Raw genomic sequence first — 17,357 nt, forward strand, 5'->3', positions numbered from 1 at the left:
GCTGAAATGTTTTAATTGACATCAGTAGCCAGATTTAACATATAGAGCAGAGGTTCTCAAAGTTTTGGTCTCTGGAGTCCTTTATACTCCCTAAAAGGAGCCTTGGGGAGCCCCACTGGTGCATATGTGGAGTCTTGGGGAGCCCCAGACGTTTGGTGCACGCACAGAGTGGCATCGCACCAAACCCAACAAACAAATACCAACAAAGAGCCAGAATGGGAGGCAAATGAGGAGGAGAGTCATAAACAGGGGACATGGGAAGAATGGATAAGCAAACCGGGCAGTTGACAGCCGGCAGTTGAAGAGAATTTGGGGGAAGCTTTGGTATGTTGGAGGTGTTGCTGCGGTTGTCTGCACATATATACAGACAGGTATTTAAAGTATGTGAATTTCATAGAACTGGGAGAAGAGAGGCTGCTAGCGCGCCTTCCTGGCGTGCTAGCAAGTATTGCCGGGCTTTCCCCCCTTCAGCTGGCAGCAGGGAGTTGCTGCCAGCTGATTGGCTGGCTAGCCAAAAGTGGGTTGGGACATTCCATTCATGTCCCATTCGCTCAGTTCATTTGTGGCGAGCGACCCCCACCTGCCCTGTTGCTAGTCTGGGATTAGCTGGTCGCTCTCTGAGGGCCAGGTAGGAATTTTTAATCACAATCTAATTGGCTCTATGATGGTGGTTTTTTCGCCTACCTCAGACTGGCTGTGGAGCGGGTTTGGGTTATGATATAGGTATTTAATGCCTGGGTCACTGGCAGTAGAAGTGCGGGGTAAGTAGGCAGAAGACCTTCTCGGTGTCCAATCTAAGTCAGCAAGGACAGGGGGTGAACCAGAACCGCTCCCATGATGCCTGACCGGCTCGAGGGGGCAGGCTGGCTAGCCCCTTGTCCAAACTTGGGGGCCTTGCAGGGGTGACCTGAAGACATAGCAGTTCGGCTGAGTTACCTTCTTCAGGCAACGTTGAAAGGTGGGCTTAATAACAATTGAGTTACGCCTGGAGTCAGGTGGACGCCCTATGAGATTGGGCGACGAAGACGGCTAGGACCTTTTCCCCCTCATAGAACCCCGCACTTGGGATGGGTTTTGTTTACCTCTTTGTTGCCCTGCTGCAATCTTTTGTATTCAATAAAGTGGCCCATTTTAATTCCATACCTGGTTGGCAACCTTCAGTCTCGAAAGACTATGGTATAAGCCTACAGCACCCGGTATTCCCAGGAGGTCTCCCATCCAAGTACTAACCAGGCCTGACCCTGCTTAGCTTCCAAGATCAGACAAGATCAGGCATCTGCAGGGTAACAGTTGCTGCTGTTGTCGGCTGTATTTATTTGGGGAATGCATGGTAAATTACAAATATTTTGACATGTTGATTTTGGAATTCAGCTGCATTTATTTGGTTACCTCAAATTTTAAAAGCAACCTAGATGTTGGAACGTTATTGCTTTCACAAATCATAGTAAATTCTGCGTGAAAAATATGAAAAATGAGGAGATTCCCCTGTAATTGAGAAAAGAATACTAGCTTGTGTGGCTACAATTGGCGTTAATGACCACCTTCAGCGTTGCAAATCTAGAAAGTGTTTCAGTCCACCATCAGATTGTCATTCACCATGTCATCACGTTAGGAAGCTTTTATTCAAGGATGTGAAGGTGTGATTTAGAATCGATGAAACAACCACGTGGTCTGTTTCAGCTAGGCTCTGGCCCCGTGGTGCACCTGGGAAGATCTTGGCAGTTACCAGGCTTCAGTTGGAGTCACTGGAGACAGCCAATCAAGAGTACACGTTTTTGAACTGCAGGGTTCAACTCTGCAGTACCTGAGAGAACTACCCTCAGAAGCTCTTGGAGAAGCAGGTGTTGATCCAACAGGCTAGAGCTGCTTCATGCCCCTGACCCCCGACAGGATCTAAGACTATCAGCACCTTGCCCCATAAGCTAAGTTGCAGAAAATTTAAAGATGTAGCATTCTGGTTTAAAATCTCACCCCTTGGAACTGTTGAATGACCTCAGATTGTGCCCTCTGCCTTCTGTCATGAAAACCATGTGAAGAGTGAAGTGCCTTGCTGGGTGGCCGGATTCGGAGATTCTAGCTGTTCCTCTCTGTAGGATAGTAATTCACAATTCTCTTCAGAGAGGTCATGGAGGAATTCCACCTCAGATGCAAGGGGGGTTTGTCAGATGCAAGGGGGGGTAAGGGGTCATGAACTTTCTAGGTTCTGGCTCAGAACTGATTGAGAGATGTCAGGATACAACACACACAACCATTCCACCAGCTAACCCAACAAAAACAGTCACAGGAATTAGCCTCTGTGAATTCAGTATAAAAATGTGTTCTGGGCAAGTTGAATTTGCTCCCATAGAAGTAATTGGGGCAATTCCCACTTGTTTGTTTTTTATAAGAAGTTCTTAAGGGAAAATAATACTTTATTTTTTAGAGAGGAATATTATAATATGAATTATTTTACTTGCAGCATTTTATATGCCGATATTGTGGGATTCACTCGCCTGGCTAGTGACTGCTCTCCTGGGGAACTGGTGCACATGCTCAATGAACTCTTTGGCAAATTTGATCAAATTGCAAAAGTAAGTATCAGGGCTGAGCTAGTGGCTGCTGTATTGAAGTTCTTAACGATCATTGTTACTATTATGGATAGTAGTATCATGAGAATAGGTTGTTAGGTAGTCAGGGGACTGTGTTTTTCATACACCCTCATCTTCCGCATTCACCATTCTCTTATCACATGCTTCTTGACACCAGGGCCATATCTGAGTGCTAAAAAACTACAGTTCTGAGATTTGACCTTGACTTTTCAGTTTGTAGGGACATTAGCCCTATTCAGGCTTTTTTTTTTTTCTCCTAAGGAGAGAGAACATGTAAGGGGCTTTGTTGGTATCAGCACTAAGGCCACAAGCCTAACCAACAATGCATCACCACTCCATCCCACTCTCTGCACACAACCACTGAATGCAGGGACATGGAACCCTGAACTGTTCCTCCAGTATACAAAGCACATACTCGTGACACTGAGCTGTGGGGCTGTGCCCACCTTCTCCATGAAATGCTCCCTGACTATGTACATGAATGCACTTGTGCAGTAAAAATGTGAGAAGGGTCATTCTGGTAGCAATGTCAACGGTTGTGGCAGCACATTATTTTCAGCTGCCGTGACCACTGGAATTGCTGCCATATAGCTGCAGCTGTATCCATGGACAGCCTGAGTGTGCCTGGAGCAGCTGGGACACACATCTAGGTAAATATTTTTAATGCCAGAACCAGCGCTTATGTAAAAGCTTTGCCTTTTGAACTTCCTCCCTTGGAATGCTTTCCACCTTGATTGATCCACCCAAGAGCAACTGCACACACTGATCACAGAATGGCTGGATATGGCAGAGGTTTCTGTGTGTGGCCTAGAATCTTTACGTATTGAGTGTTGATTAAGCTTGCCTTGCCTGTCACCCTAGTCAAACCCTAGTCAAACTAGTCAAACTGGAAGCAAATACATTCTACAGAACTAAGCAATAATCCTTTTTCCACGGTAAAGTGTTGAAGCATTTAGCCTTCTGCCTGCAGCACAGGAAAAGAAATGTCCCTTGACTGAGCTGAGTAGTTACGCTCTCAGGTTCAGTTTATCCTAGAATGTGCACGATTCTTTTTTTGGTCAGCATTGCAGGGGAAGACCAATAATGATAGATAAACTGTCTTTTGGTTGCCTTGCCTAATTTTACTAATTTCTCCTAAAGGACCCCCTTAGAAGCTTATGAGGAATCCCAGAATTCCATAGCACATGTCTGGCATCACCAACACTTAAAATCTTTGTTTTTGTCTGGATTAGAAATACTGCTATTAGGTATTATTTGAAAATCTAATTATACCTCCATAAAGGAGCACAGCCTAGTAGCAATACTATTTTGAAGGCGAAGCTGAGGAAACACTGTTGTTCCTGCAAGGGCTTGAATATGAATGAGGACAACCATCCTGTGTTTAAATGTTCTAGTCTGATCCCACGGGACCTCTCTATTTTTGTACCCTGCAGAAGGAAGTTTTTATTTGATTTCCTAGGTCTCTGGATACTGCATAGCCTGTGCGTGCTTCTGATTTCACACATCGAGGAAAGTAGGTCAGTGGAAATGGGATATGTGTTGCACTCACAGCTCTTTTTAGCCTGCACATTCCAGCCCAGTTATCTTCCTCCTACTTATCTTCAGATGGCATACATTTGATGATATAGAGTACATGCAGTCAGTACAGAACTCCTGTTATATATTGCATATTGGCTAACTGATCTTTCTGTTTCTTGTTCAGGAAAATGAATGTATGAGAATAAAAATCTTAGGAGATTGCTACTACTGTGTGTCTGGTCTACCTATATCTCTTCAAAATCATGCTAAGAATTGTGTGAAAATGGGATTGGACATGTGTGAAGCCATAAAGTAGGTATAGGATTTTAATGATTTGATGCTATTCTTATAAAACACACAAAAAATATTGCTGTACCTTTAAATCTGCAGCTGTTGTTTCAGTATTTGTTTCAGTTCTAGTTCCAATGGGTGAATCTTGATTCTATCTGCAGCTGTTGCAAAGAAAAATATTATGAATATGGGGTTTTCATAATATTATGAATATTAGTGTATCGAATATATTACAAAACAGTCAGATGTTGCAAGTTTTGAACAGGCGTAAGGCAATCTTTTCACTAGTGGCCCTTCCAATATTATCTTAGTGATATGGGAATAACTGCATGTTCCTATCCCCACCCTGTCACTGCTTCAGTAATGCTGCAGTGTCAAGTCTCCTAAAACTTTTCTGTGTCTAACTTCCAAATCTGCCCCTCTTGGAATCAAGGTTGGGTGGTGTGGAATTTTCGATGTCATTAATGTGTCTGGTTCCAGACCATATATGAGAATATTAAATAATTGCATCGCCAGTGTTTATTTTTTATCTTTAATTTTATTTCACTAGGAATTTTTATCCTATGCTTTAAGGCAGCTCATACCAACTGAAAGAATATAATACCAGTCAAACTGATAATTAACTTAGGCCTCTTTTCATCCTCATTTCATTCAATGAGGGGGTGGGATTGCTGGCCACTCTTCATGACTTTTATGTATCTCCTGGCCCCAACAACTATGCATAAAGTGGAAGGAGAGAATGTGTCTACAGCACGATTCTCAACTGATGCTAATTGCATGAAGGCCTGAGCCAGAGCCAGCTGGTGTGACCTTGCTCCATTCTGTGCATCTGTTGAATGTATTGATGAAACTTGAGAAAAGGATTAATACCCACAAAATAGCTATGTATCTAAAGAGCAGCTCTTTTTGCATCCTAAAATCAATATCTTACCATTCTCAGTGCCTTCTTCTTCTTCTTTTTTTTTTTACCCCTTAAGGCTTGGACAATGTAAGGAAAGTGTCTGTTATAGTCTTCCCTGAAAACATTTACAAATATTCCAACAAAAATATTTTCTCCATAAAGTTTGAATTATTTAAGTAGTCTTTACTGAATTTTTCCCCCTAATCGGCTTTTTCAGTTTAAATGCTTTTGGCTGCTGGAAAAACTTCAATGATATTTATTCAGTTTGTGCAAATTGACATGGCCTAATTTTTTTTTTAACTTTAAGTGTAGTCAAATAGGCAGGTTAAATCAGATCTTAATTGATCATGGGCGTTAGTAAGATGTCCTCCAGACTGATTCAGTATTTTTCAAGAAAAATATCATCACTACAGGGCCTCAGGCATGGCAGCCTCAGGAAGGTTACATCTACATTTTGATAGTGCAGGTGATAACAGATGGTAGGAATGGAAGGCAGAAACAATGATAGCAGGTGCAGGAAAAGAAGGAATTGGCAAGCAAAAGTTAGCAAGTTGTGACTGTGAGCAAATACAGCTAAAGGTACCTTAAGCTTCATTGCAGGTGTCAACAACAACTTAAAAATTTATGCCAATATAACGTATCTTTGCAAACCAATTAAAAGAACTGTAATAAAAATACCTCGTTAAGTGTACACACTTTTGCAAATGCTGAAATATGTGCCTAACTTTTAAGTCTGTAAAAATAGATTTACTGCTTTGAATGCCCACTTGGGAGATAAAGCGGGATACAAATTTGTAGACGAATAAATGAAAATAGCTGCGTACGGCTAGCTTAGATGTTGTCGTCATCGTGCGGGTTGTATACGAAGGGCTCCATCTGGTGCCTTCAGTACCCTACAACACAGCTTATCATATGGCATTGTGTGCAACCTTTCCACATTAGCATTATGATTCCAAATGATGAAGTACTGGCATGAAAGCAGTGTACTGTGTATGAAGGACTGTGCAACGTCGCTACCATTTTGCAGTGATGGTGAGGACAGCACAGTGAACCTGTTTTGATCCTGTATGCCATGTAGCGTTGGGTGTGGTTCGGGAAAAACTGGGTTCAAATTCCCACCTAGCAATGAAATTCTCTGGGTGAGGCAAGTCACCATCTCTCGGGTTAATTTATCGCACATGGGGTATTTGGGGATAAAATACAATAACTCCTGAGCTCCTCAAAGAAACGCATCATTCAAAATGTGAGAAATAGTAAACGTTTTCTGCCTGATAAAGGTAACGTGAAGGCACCCCTTACTAATGGTTACTTCCATTTAATGTTATGGAGGAATTTAAGACTTACAGCTATAACATTTGCTAAACGTATCCTGCAACACCCATAAGCACACAACAGGCAGCATCATTTATTATGTGCCTGAGTGATGCTCAGCCTCTCATAGCTGCCATTAAGCCTTATGCATCTGAAACGCTTGTTGAACAATCAGCAGTTTTTGTCTTAATTCTGTGGATTAGGCAGAAAGTTAATTTTGTGCTCAAGTTCTCCCTGTGTGTGTGTGTGTGTGTGTGTGTGTGTGTGTGAGAATCCTGTGCTAATTTTCCTTCATGAATCATTTCCTCAGTTCCTTTCTTTGCATTTTTAAAGTAACTACCAGCTGGTCCCAGTATGACTTTTTGAAATAAATTCCTGTTGAGAAAGTGATTTTAGTGATACTAAAGAAACAATTATATACTGTATAGAGTTATGTGTCAGGTTGCCAAGAAGAATGGATGGTTGGTTAGCATGTTCAAAATACTCAGATGCATACCGAGACATGTGGAATTTGCTGGGAGGAAGCTTCCCTCTCCCCTAGAGATCAAAAGAACTGAAGAGGTGGACATTGCTGCATCCCAGTGCAAACTGCATTCATTCCCTGAGTCCAAGAAACATGCCCAAGAAATGGGTTCAAGGGGGGAGGGAGAGCAAGCTAATCTCCACCCTGCCTTGAACTGGGGCTTGCCCTGGGGGATGGGAAGCAAATGGCAACCTACTTCCTTCCCTTCAGTCTCCTTCCAGCCAGGAATGGCAGATAGCTTGCACCTGAGTATTTTTTTCTTTAAAAGAAAATATACTTTATACGTCATGAATTTGATGACTGTGTATCTTGTTTTTGAAAATGTTTTGCAATTTTCTAATGTGTTCCTTGGTTTTTTGAAATAAATATTTATTTTAAAAAATTCTAAATATATACAATGCTGAGATAGATCTGGTTAGAAGAAGTCTAAAAAAATCCATTTAAAAGCTTACCAAATAAATGAGATGTTCTATAAGATAGGGGGGAAAAATAACCAGCTTTTCTAAAATAAACTTTTTATTTGTAAAATTAAAATTTTGTAAAATGTAAAATTTAATAATATTTAATGTGAAAACCTTAAAAATGAATTATTTTCTTGAAAGTCATGCAGTCTGTTGAAGTTGGACATTAATAAACATTTTTTTTTCTGATCTAAGGCCAAAGTTCTCCATTGCTTTTGCTTACCATCTTTGTTGCTTTTTATTTAGAATTAATTATTTGTAAATAATTTCTGTCTATGACCTTGAATCTCATCTTGTCTCTTTTTATGTTACTGTTGATATAGCTGATCATTAGGCAACACATGTTTCTTATACAGTATATAATTATAACTACAAATGGCTATGAATTGTTTTTACTGATTTATATTCTGAGTAAAATGTCTAGTGGTTTATGAAAAAAATTATGACATGATCATTATTCTAGTTTTTGCTTTAAAGTGCAGAAAATAACACCCCTGACCATTTGTTATCTCAATAATAGGAAGGTCAGAGATGCAACTGGAGTTGATATTAATATGCGAGTGGGAGTGCACTCTGGGAATGTCCTTTGTGGGGTGATTGGACTGCAGAAATGGCAGTATGATGTATGGTCACATGATGTTACACTGGCCAATCACATGGAAGCTGGAGGAGTTCCTGGGTAAGACCAGTCCCTATTTGACTTAAATTTTAAATATTTTTAAATATTTAAAATAAGCAAAGAAGGTTTCAGGATGTAGTGGCACCTGTGGACTTTAGCACTATTAGGGCAGAGCAAGTGATCACAAAACACACCTACCATGTAATCACAGTTTTTTTTTTTTCACTGTTAGGGCATATACTCATTAAGCAAGCTAATTATCCTGATTACCTTACTTTCATGTTTCATATTTTCTTTATAGACATGAGTCTCTGTTATAAACAATGAGCAAGTCAAATTCAGTAGGTGAAATTTAAGCATGTGCTTAACTCTCCTACAGAACTTCTCCTACAGAACTCCTAGTAGGAGTTCAGGTTCTAGCAAGACAGCATCTGCTATCAGCATTTGTGCATTTTTGTTTCTACTTGGTTGCTGTGATCCAAAACATACTTGAGTTACTGCAAATATACATTTACTGCAAATTCCTATTTACCACAATGGAATGGTCCTCAAAGGCACATGATACTGTTCTATTGCTTACAGGTCTTATTCTGTAAATTACTCAGAGCCCAAACCTGTGGTCGGCGGCATGGAGCCATGCCGCTGACCACAGTCACAAACATGCCATAAGGCACATTTGCGGGGCTCACCATCAGGCTCCCACCGGTGTTAGCCCAGCACCGGCTGGTGCTGGGCTAGTGCAGGGTGATTGCCCAGCTTCCGTGGCTCTGTGGTCTCCCGGACCACAGAGCAGCGGAACGGGAGGCAGGGCATGGACAGGGGCAGTGAGGAGGCGTTCCAGGGAGGGGGGAGGCAGAGAGAGGGCGGATGAGAGACATGCCAGGGGGCAGGCGGGAGGAGGATCCATGGAGTTGTGCTCCGCAGGATCCAGGGCGCTCGTGGATGGCTGCGCGCCCTACACGAGTGCCTTTTCCATTGCGGGGCTGCTTACCTTACTCGACTTTACAAACGTCCCCTTCTCCCGAGGTGCTTCGGGAGCACGGGAGCGCGAGGTGCTCCATGATAGCGCGGGAGGCGCAGGATTTGGCAGCGGCCCTTCTCGGTGCCGCCGAGCCTGGGTGCCCTGGGCAGACTACAGACTACTTGGGAATCAAATGTACAATAAGCTAGTGTAAGCACTTTGGAAGAAGACCAGAGTAATAATAAGAATAAGAATAATAACAGTATTTATACACCGCTTTTCAACTAAAATTCACAAAGCAGTTTACAGAGAAAAATCAAAATTGTAATAAATAGAGAGGACCACTCCATATTCTTTGAATATACAAAGCTAGCCACCATCTAAATGAATGGAAACACCTTAACCCTCTCACAGACTCTGGACCCCTGACACCAGTGTGGCCACTGGCCACATGGCCACGCCCTTCATGGTTGCATGTTTAACTTTCATGAGAAAGTCTTCCTCATGTTCTCAGTGTGAGCGGAAAACCTGCTGGTCCAGATCCTGCCTGCATCCATGGGATGTTATATGAGTAGAGAGCTTTTGAAGACAAGAGAGCTTCTTGTGTGCATTGGAGTCAAAGTTCATGAACTTGCCCAAGTTTAACAAGAGTAACTGATGCAGTTTGGATGTGTGTAATGTCAGGCACAATGGTTTTTTTTCTGGAGTATAGATATAAAGTTGTCTTCATTCTTACTGAGGTATTCAATTTGAGTCTGGGCTGTACCACTTCAGTTTGTGGGGGAGGGTCACATGACTGAATGCTCCTCATATGTATTTGATTTCAATACAGACAACATGTATTGCAGGGAAAAAGAAGAGGAGACTTGGAACACTTTTGCAGGACACTGAATTTTTTATGCACAGTACAGACAAATTTTTTTGCATATAAGTCTCTCTCACCTGCAGCCTCTTGTGGGAAGCCCAGATATAGATGGATGACCTGAGTAAGATCAGGGTGCAGTTTACACTTATTTTTTGTGAGCAGCAACCTCCAGCTTTGTCATATGTAAATTTTTCCCCTTTAGTTACTGTAATTATCATTATGCATCTGAGACTGTGGAAAGTGCTTCTAATTGTAAAACAAAACAAAAAAACCAATGTTGCATTTTTAATGTTGTATAATGGTCATTTTAAAATAAACCATAATTTCAGCCGTGTTCACATTACTTCAGTCACCTTGGCGCACTTGAATGGGGCTTACAAAGTGGAAGATGGAGACGGAGATGCAAGAGACCCATATCTCAAAGAGCATAATGTGAAAACCTACTTTATAATCAATCCCAAGGTTAGTAGCCCTTCTGCTGTTTTGTACGTAATAAAGCTTGGCTCAAGATCACCCAGGCAGCTTCATGGCTGAGTGAGAATTTGAATCTGAATCTTCCAGGTCTAAGTTCAACCTTACAACCACTACACCATCCTGGCTCTTGAATTGTATTTTGTCAGGAGTGATAATAAATGAGTGTCTTATTCATGGGCAACAGCAAGCTTTGGCCAGGTTAAGCCCTGGACCTTTGGTGTGGGGGATGCTCACACAGTCCACTACTGACTCTGCTAAAAACACCCTCCAGCTTGCCCTCTGTGCCAGAAAACTGCAGTTATGTGAACCACCCTCAGCTCAGTCTGTGAGAGCCAGAACTTCCACTTGCTCACAGTTCAAGCTGTGTCTGCATCTGTCCTCCAAACAAGCGACTTTGTGCTGCACTAGGAACAAGACGGAAAGGGAAGGAGACAGCTGTGTTGGCTAAATCCTGATTCCCAAGGATTCTCAGGTTTTAAGTGACTGAGCAGCCAGATAGGAAATGTAAGATTGCCAAGGAAGAATTTTGTAAATGACTGGTAAGCTTTTGACCTCACCCTCTAAGGGTACTTGGGCTGAAATTCTATACATACTTACCTGACTCTAAGGCTGCAATTCTAGCCACATTTTCCTGTGTGTAAACCCCACTGAATACAGTAAAATTATTGGGTGAGATGGATCATTGGCCTGACTCATTAGAAGTAGCAGCTTTCTATGGTTGACCCCTTATCCCTTATTCAGGCCATAATTGATTTATACGTGCTGCAGTAAAATTAAAGAACAAAGAGAGGCTTTGCACTGTGCTATATTCTCAGGGATTAGTCATTCTGTTCATCACATTTGTGTTTTCTTTTTAAATTTAAAATGATACTTTGCTTTCCTCAGTCCAGAAAAGTTTGTCTTAAACTTGAGTAGAGGCACAAAGGGGCATTTTCCAGGGAAGGCAGAAAGGAATGAGAAGGGGAAGGACGATGGGTGATACAGACAGGCCTCCAGGATTGGTTGAAGCAAGGATGGGGATGTTGGGGATAAGCCTATGCAGATCTCTCAGAGCTCTACTAAGGGCATCCTAGTTTCAAACTGGTTCTGTTTTCAAATGTATTCTTAGACATAACATATATTCTGTACGTTTTCAGAAGCTACCGTTATTTACAAAAATGGTGCAAAGTATATATAATGTACGTCTCTTTTCTGTATTCATTTACTTCCTAACTAGGAAGAAAAACGAAGTCCACAGCATCATTTCCGACCCCGCAGTACACTGGATGGAGCGAAAATGAGAGCATCTGTCCGTATGACACGCTATTTGGAATCTTGGGGAGCAGCCAAGCCGTTCGCTCACTTACACCATCGGGACAGCATGATTACTGAAAATGGCAAGATCAGCACCATGGTACAGGCTCTCTATATCGTTTTAAGGAACTCAATTATTTTTTGAAAAGGACAAATATTCTCAATATTTTCTAGTCCCTGCTTGTTAGTCACTATTAGCCACAGTAGCTGCTTGGAACCTCCCAAGTTCAGTGGCAATGTACCTCCTCGTGCTGGCAACTGGAGCAGAAAGAAAAGGAGGGCCCATTCTGTTCATGAGCTATTTCAAACCATCTCTGGCCAGTCACTTAAGGAACAGGTTGTTGGACTAGATAAACATTTGGTCTGATCCATCTTCTGTTCTCACCATTCTGCATTTATTTCTATTCACACTTATTTAAGCTAAATTGGTTGCCTTTGAACAGCTTGTGATCCATTAAAATCAACAGGAATGTTGTCATACACTTTATTCTGGATGTTTGAGTTAAGGGGCCAGAACTGTTGGCTGACAATAGTTGCATTACAATAAGTCTTTATACTCCTACATTCAGAATTTGAAACATTTTTATAATCCTGTGTATTTAGGTGACATTTTCTGTTGTTCTCCTTTTTAGGACATGCCCATGGGCCAATATAATTTCCAGCGTTGTAGGGAAAGGTATGTGTTATATGCTTTTTAAACATTTTTCATAAGAAATAGCACAATTATCTTTCATCAGTATTTTGAAATAAGAATTTTAAATCAATTTAGCAATATGTGCATTCTCTAAACAGGACTACGGGGGGGGGGAGGGTCCCTGATATTAAGTGTTCCTGTTAACACGTTTCCCTGCATTTAAGTCCTCAAGTTTTTGAAGAAGTAAAAATTCCCTGTGCGTACTTCCTTTGCTGCTGTAGCTCCACCTGCATATCTTCTTTCTCCTTCAAACTCCTAAAGGATTATCTATGATACTTAGATTTTATCCTTACTTGGACGTGCATGCTCTTTTCTCCTCCACACACTCGCCAAAAGGACATCATTATCTATTGCAACATCGTTGCAATTAATTGAAGTAACCAGGACAGTAACCCCCAACCCCTGCTTGCATCTCCCTTGGCATCCATTCATTGTCTTGCTTCCTGTAATGGCTGAAGAGGGAATGCCCAGCATTATCTCCACTAGCCATTAGAAGAGAAGGTGGCACCAAGAGGAGGATGGGAAAGGCTTGCCTCTTTGTCTCAGCAGCCAGCTCTGCTACCTTTTCTCTTCCTGTAGTAGTTGGTGGAGGGAGTGCTGGTCTCTCTGCAACCAGTGGAGGAAGCAGCAGTGACACTGGATGACGACGACAGAAAGAGGTAAATGAAGTGAGGAGGGGTTGGGGGGTTATCTACCTCCGTATGAAGTAGCGCTGCCGTGGTTTATTCTAATGGTCACTGCTGGTCATTGAAGGAAGAGGAAGAGGAGACAGTTGTGGCATTGGACCTCCTCATCCTCCACTTTGCATCCAGTGTTGCTGCCACCCCAGCCTCCTCATGATGACTGGTGGAGAGAATGCTGGGAGCTGATCATTTCCTCTGTATCCATCAGAGGAAGTTGCAGTGGCAGGGGATGCTGAGGGAGACAGGTAAGGCTCTCCCTGAACCTTCCTTAGAAGTAAACTCCCGTTTATCTCTCTCCTTTGGCATACATCACTACTGCTTTCCCTAATGGCCACAGAGAATGCAGGGCTTCTAGCATTCTCTTCACCAGCCATTAGAGGAAGAGGAAACAACAGTGGTGGTGGTCCTTGACACTGAGACGAGAACCCCCACACTACACAGACTACAGGTATAACCTAATTATCCATGGATTTTTCACCTGTGGTTTTATCTCAACAGGATGAAAAGGGCCCTTTAAATTAAAGGAAAGAGGTCATTTAACAATAGCCTCGTTAATACGAGAGAGGGCAGCCGGCTAACAATCCATCAATCATTCTCTCTCCAGGCACTTAGAACAGCTTCACTCCAAGGCAAGCAACCCCCCCTTCCCCCTGAGCATGTGAAAGAAAGATAATCACTTTGCATTCTTTCCCAGCACTGCACTCTGGGTGAAGGCAGGGGTCGCTGCCTCAGAATAAAGCCTTTCTAAGCACCTGGAGAGAGACTGATTGATGCATTGTCTGTTTAATGACTCTGTCATTCCCCTGGGGGCTGGGGATAAGAATAGGCCCTCAGTTTGGCTGTACTTGTCGTAAGAGGCGACTAAACAGCCACTGGGTAGATGCGACTCGTCAGCCTGGGAAGGCAGCTCATCTGAGAGAAGGAAAACTCTGATCCCAAACCTCCACTGCCTTGTGGCTACATCCAGTTATGGAAAAGGCTTCAGGAGTCAACCTCGAGGCAAAATCTGGAGCCGGAGTCCCTGAGGCAGTTCATGGCTGAACACAGTCACGTTCTGGCAACTCCTGCGATGTCGCTGGAACCAACCGTATTGGCCTCTGCCTTTCCATTGGACCATTTCATTGAGGTGGAGAGGGGGGATTTGCTGCATGGATAACAGCCTATCCTCCATACCTACTTTACCCAGGCTTCGTGCACTGGAGAGGACACTCTGTTCCAGAACCACCATTGAGAGCGTGACACCATGGTCTTCCGAGACTGAAGGATGCCATGATGATATGACACTGTCATACATCACAAAGGTCAGCAAGGCTGTTTTTTAAATCACCTAGCAAGGGGACCTTGTTTTTTAAATGGGTTTGCTTTAATGCCATTTTTGCCATCCACGTGAGTTCTGGGAACGGAACCCTCAAGAATAAGGAGACTCCGCCTGTGCAGCGAGAGAAGAAGACAAGAGGATTGAACTAGTTTGAATTCCATGGCAGGCTGGGAGAGATGGTAGATACTTATATGGGGGGTGGGACGACCAACTTGTTCCCTCCTCCAATTCACTGCCTGACACATTCTCAACTTGCATCATGAATAGACTGTTCCTCTGGGGCACATACTGGTTTCTACATGTACAGGACAATCTCTATCCCTACCTTATGCCATTGTTTATTATGAGATAAAATTCCCCTCTCTTAATGAAGGGTGTGGATGTATATATGATCTCCATTAACCCCTGTTTACACTTTTTGTTTTGGAGGAAAATTGCCCTCTATACGTAATTTTGCTCTAAATAAATTCTGGTCCCCAATCATGACTTATAAAGGGGAGTCTCCGGAACTGTCACTGAACTGACATCCTCCCCTTCAATTTGACTCACGTTTCTTGGAAATACATTGTTGCTTTTGTATGAATGTAGACTTAGGGCCCAATCCTATCCACTTTTCCAGCACCAGTGCAGCTGCAATGCAGCCCCATACCTTAAAGGGGGCTTCTGTGACTGCTGCCCCACTACAAGATGCAATCCATACGCCGTTGGCACAGCTGCACTGGCACTGGGAAATTGGATAGGATTGGGCTCTTAGTGATCTATTGAAGTACTGACTTGTTCTCAGCTTGATACTAATAGGCTGTCAGAAGTGTGTGTTGCTGGAATGAAGGCATCAGCAAAATGCATGGATTTAGGCCATAGTGGAAATCAACTGAACACTTAATAATTGTAGTAATGATTTAGAAATCATACCAAAATGTTATTGATTTTGACATAAAAGTACTAAAAGCCGTAAGCCAAAGAACTCACTGATTAGTTCAAATCAAGAAGTGAAATTCAGCATGTTACCACCGCCCAATTTCTTGATCTTCATGCCCCCTTTGGATTGCAAGTGCACAATGCTGCAGCAGCACTGGAAAGCACACCTGGCATAATTCATTTGTTAGGGTCAAGTCCCTGCATCTAGCAACCCTATGTTCCTTTTGGCTTCCCCTTGGCTTCCTGCCTTACTTTGCTTTCCCCTTGGCTTCTTCTCTTACCTTCTTGCCTTCTTCACTCCAATAAGTTCCCTGTCGATCAGCTGCTTTTCCTGACCTAGAATGAGCTGTAGGATATGAGAATCTAAGTTCCGGAACAAGTTGATATTTGTATGTAAAATGACAGGCTGATATTAAATGCAGATCCATATACAGCAAGTTGTGCAGTCCCAATTAAATATTGCTTCAGGAACTGAAAGAGCTGGTTTAATGTTTGTTTTGTTCTCCGAAAATTATTGTCGTGATTATTATTTTTTTTAAACCTAGAAAACTTGTTCTTTTGTCCTCCACAGAACAAAATCTCAAAAGAAAAAGTTTGAAGAGGAACTGAATGAAAGGATGATTCAAGCGATTGATGGGATAAATGCTCAGAAGTATGTTTGCAAAGTTGTCTCTTCTCCCCTTCACCTTCCCTTTCCTATATCATGGAATCAGAGAAGCAGGCATATGTGAAACCTGAAAAACCTTGGGTGCAATTCCCTATACTGAGGATGGATAAACCTGTTTGAAGGCTCCTTTCTGAGTGTCCCCCTGTCATCCAGCGTATAGGATGAATTTAACCCTGTTCAGTTGTTGGCTCTCCTTCTGAACACATGAGGGACATCTCAGGAACATGTTCTATAGCCCCACTCTCAGCTGATGATGCCCTTCTTAGCCCTGCACCAGATTCCCTCATCATTCAGTGTTTGGCTCTGCATTGGCAGGCAAAGCAGGGGTTGGTCTCTAAATCATGAACCATTTACAGGGGTTGGGGTTACATCATGCATTCATCAGATCCCTCATATAGGAAGGTAATGTGTTGTCTGCCTGACCTACAGGTAGGACAAGGAATAAGTATGTGAGTAACGCTGCAGGTCTTTTTAATTGGAAACAAATGAATAAACAAGGGTTCTGATCCCATTTATCTGAGGCTTGTGCAGAGTTCCGTATGTAATGGTCTTCTTTGCCCACTTTGCTGTTGGGGAGTGTGATGCAAAGTGGTGTATAGACGAAGTATACCCCACAAGAACAGCTCCCTCTCTGGAGACCTTTCAGCGGGACCTCAAGACCTTCTTGTTTAGGAAGGCTTTTAATGGACACTGAAAGCTGGCACTTCTTAAATGATTTTTAATTGTTGTGATCCTGGATATTTTAATGTTTTAATTGCTTTTAATATTGTATTGATTTTATGTATTGATTTTATGGTTAGCCGCCTTAAGTCTCCTTTGGTGTGGGTGAAAGGGGGGATATGAATACTATAAATAAATAATAAGTAAGTAAGTGAACAGGGCAACCTCACCTCACATTCTTCATACAGATCACCCTACCCATTCCCAAATGTGGTTGGGGAAAGGGAAAAGTATGCCCCAGTAGGTTAATACAGAGGCCTGAGATTAAATCATGTGCAAATACTAATTATGACTTGAGTTGAAGTCCTTGTGTGTGCTCAAGCCCCACATGCTTAAGCCCCAGATAATTATAATTTAATTGGACTTAAGTGGGAAATGTATTCAAAAGTTGCACCTGTTGCCTCTTGATGGTGATGGGTTAGCTACAGTATGCTATGGCAGTGCTTAAGGTTCTTCTCTGTCTGCATATAGCTCTTGCACACAATTTAAGGTTCTGGTTTTGATCTGCAGACTCATTAATAACTTGCCATACAACCCTATGCATTTCTATTC

At 42.4% G+C, this 17,357-nt stretch overlaps 1 protein-coding gene and 1 pseudogene across 1 annotated transcript in view; one reads left to right on the forward strand and one right to left on the reverse strand.

Annotated features, from left to right (window-relative positions):
• ADCY2 (adenylate cyclase 2) overlaps positions 1-17,357 on the forward strand; it is a 121,878-nt gene that overhangs the window by 68,175 nt on the left and 36,346 nt on the right. The window contains exons 6-12 of the mRNA XM_066623703.1: positions 2,459-2,570; positions 4,291-4,418; positions 8,114-8,272; positions 10,368-10,500; positions 11,729-11,905; positions 12,438-12,481; positions 15,990-16,070. Of these exons, the coding sequence (XP_066479800.1) occupies positions 2,459-2,570; positions 4,291-4,418; positions 8,114-8,272; positions 10,368-10,500; positions 11,729-11,905; positions 12,438-12,481; positions 15,990-16,070 (834 nt within the window). The remainder of the gene's footprint in view (positions 1-2,458; positions 2,571-4,290; positions 4,419-8,113; positions 8,273-10,367; positions 10,501-11,728; positions 11,906-12,437; positions 12,482-15,989; positions 16,071-17,357) is intronic.
• LOC136650260 (5S ribosomal RNA) lies at positions 1,182-1,301 on the reverse strand (annotated as a pseudogene).

The sequence above is a fragment of the Tiliqua scincoides genome, chromosome 4 (genome assembly GCF_035046505.1).
Source record: "Tiliqua scincoides isolate rTilSci1 chromosome 4, rTilSci1.hap2, whole genome shotgun sequence".
NCBI classification, from domain to species: Eukaryota; Metazoa; Chordata; class Lepidosauria; order Squamata; family Scincidae; genus Tiliqua; species Tiliqua scincoides.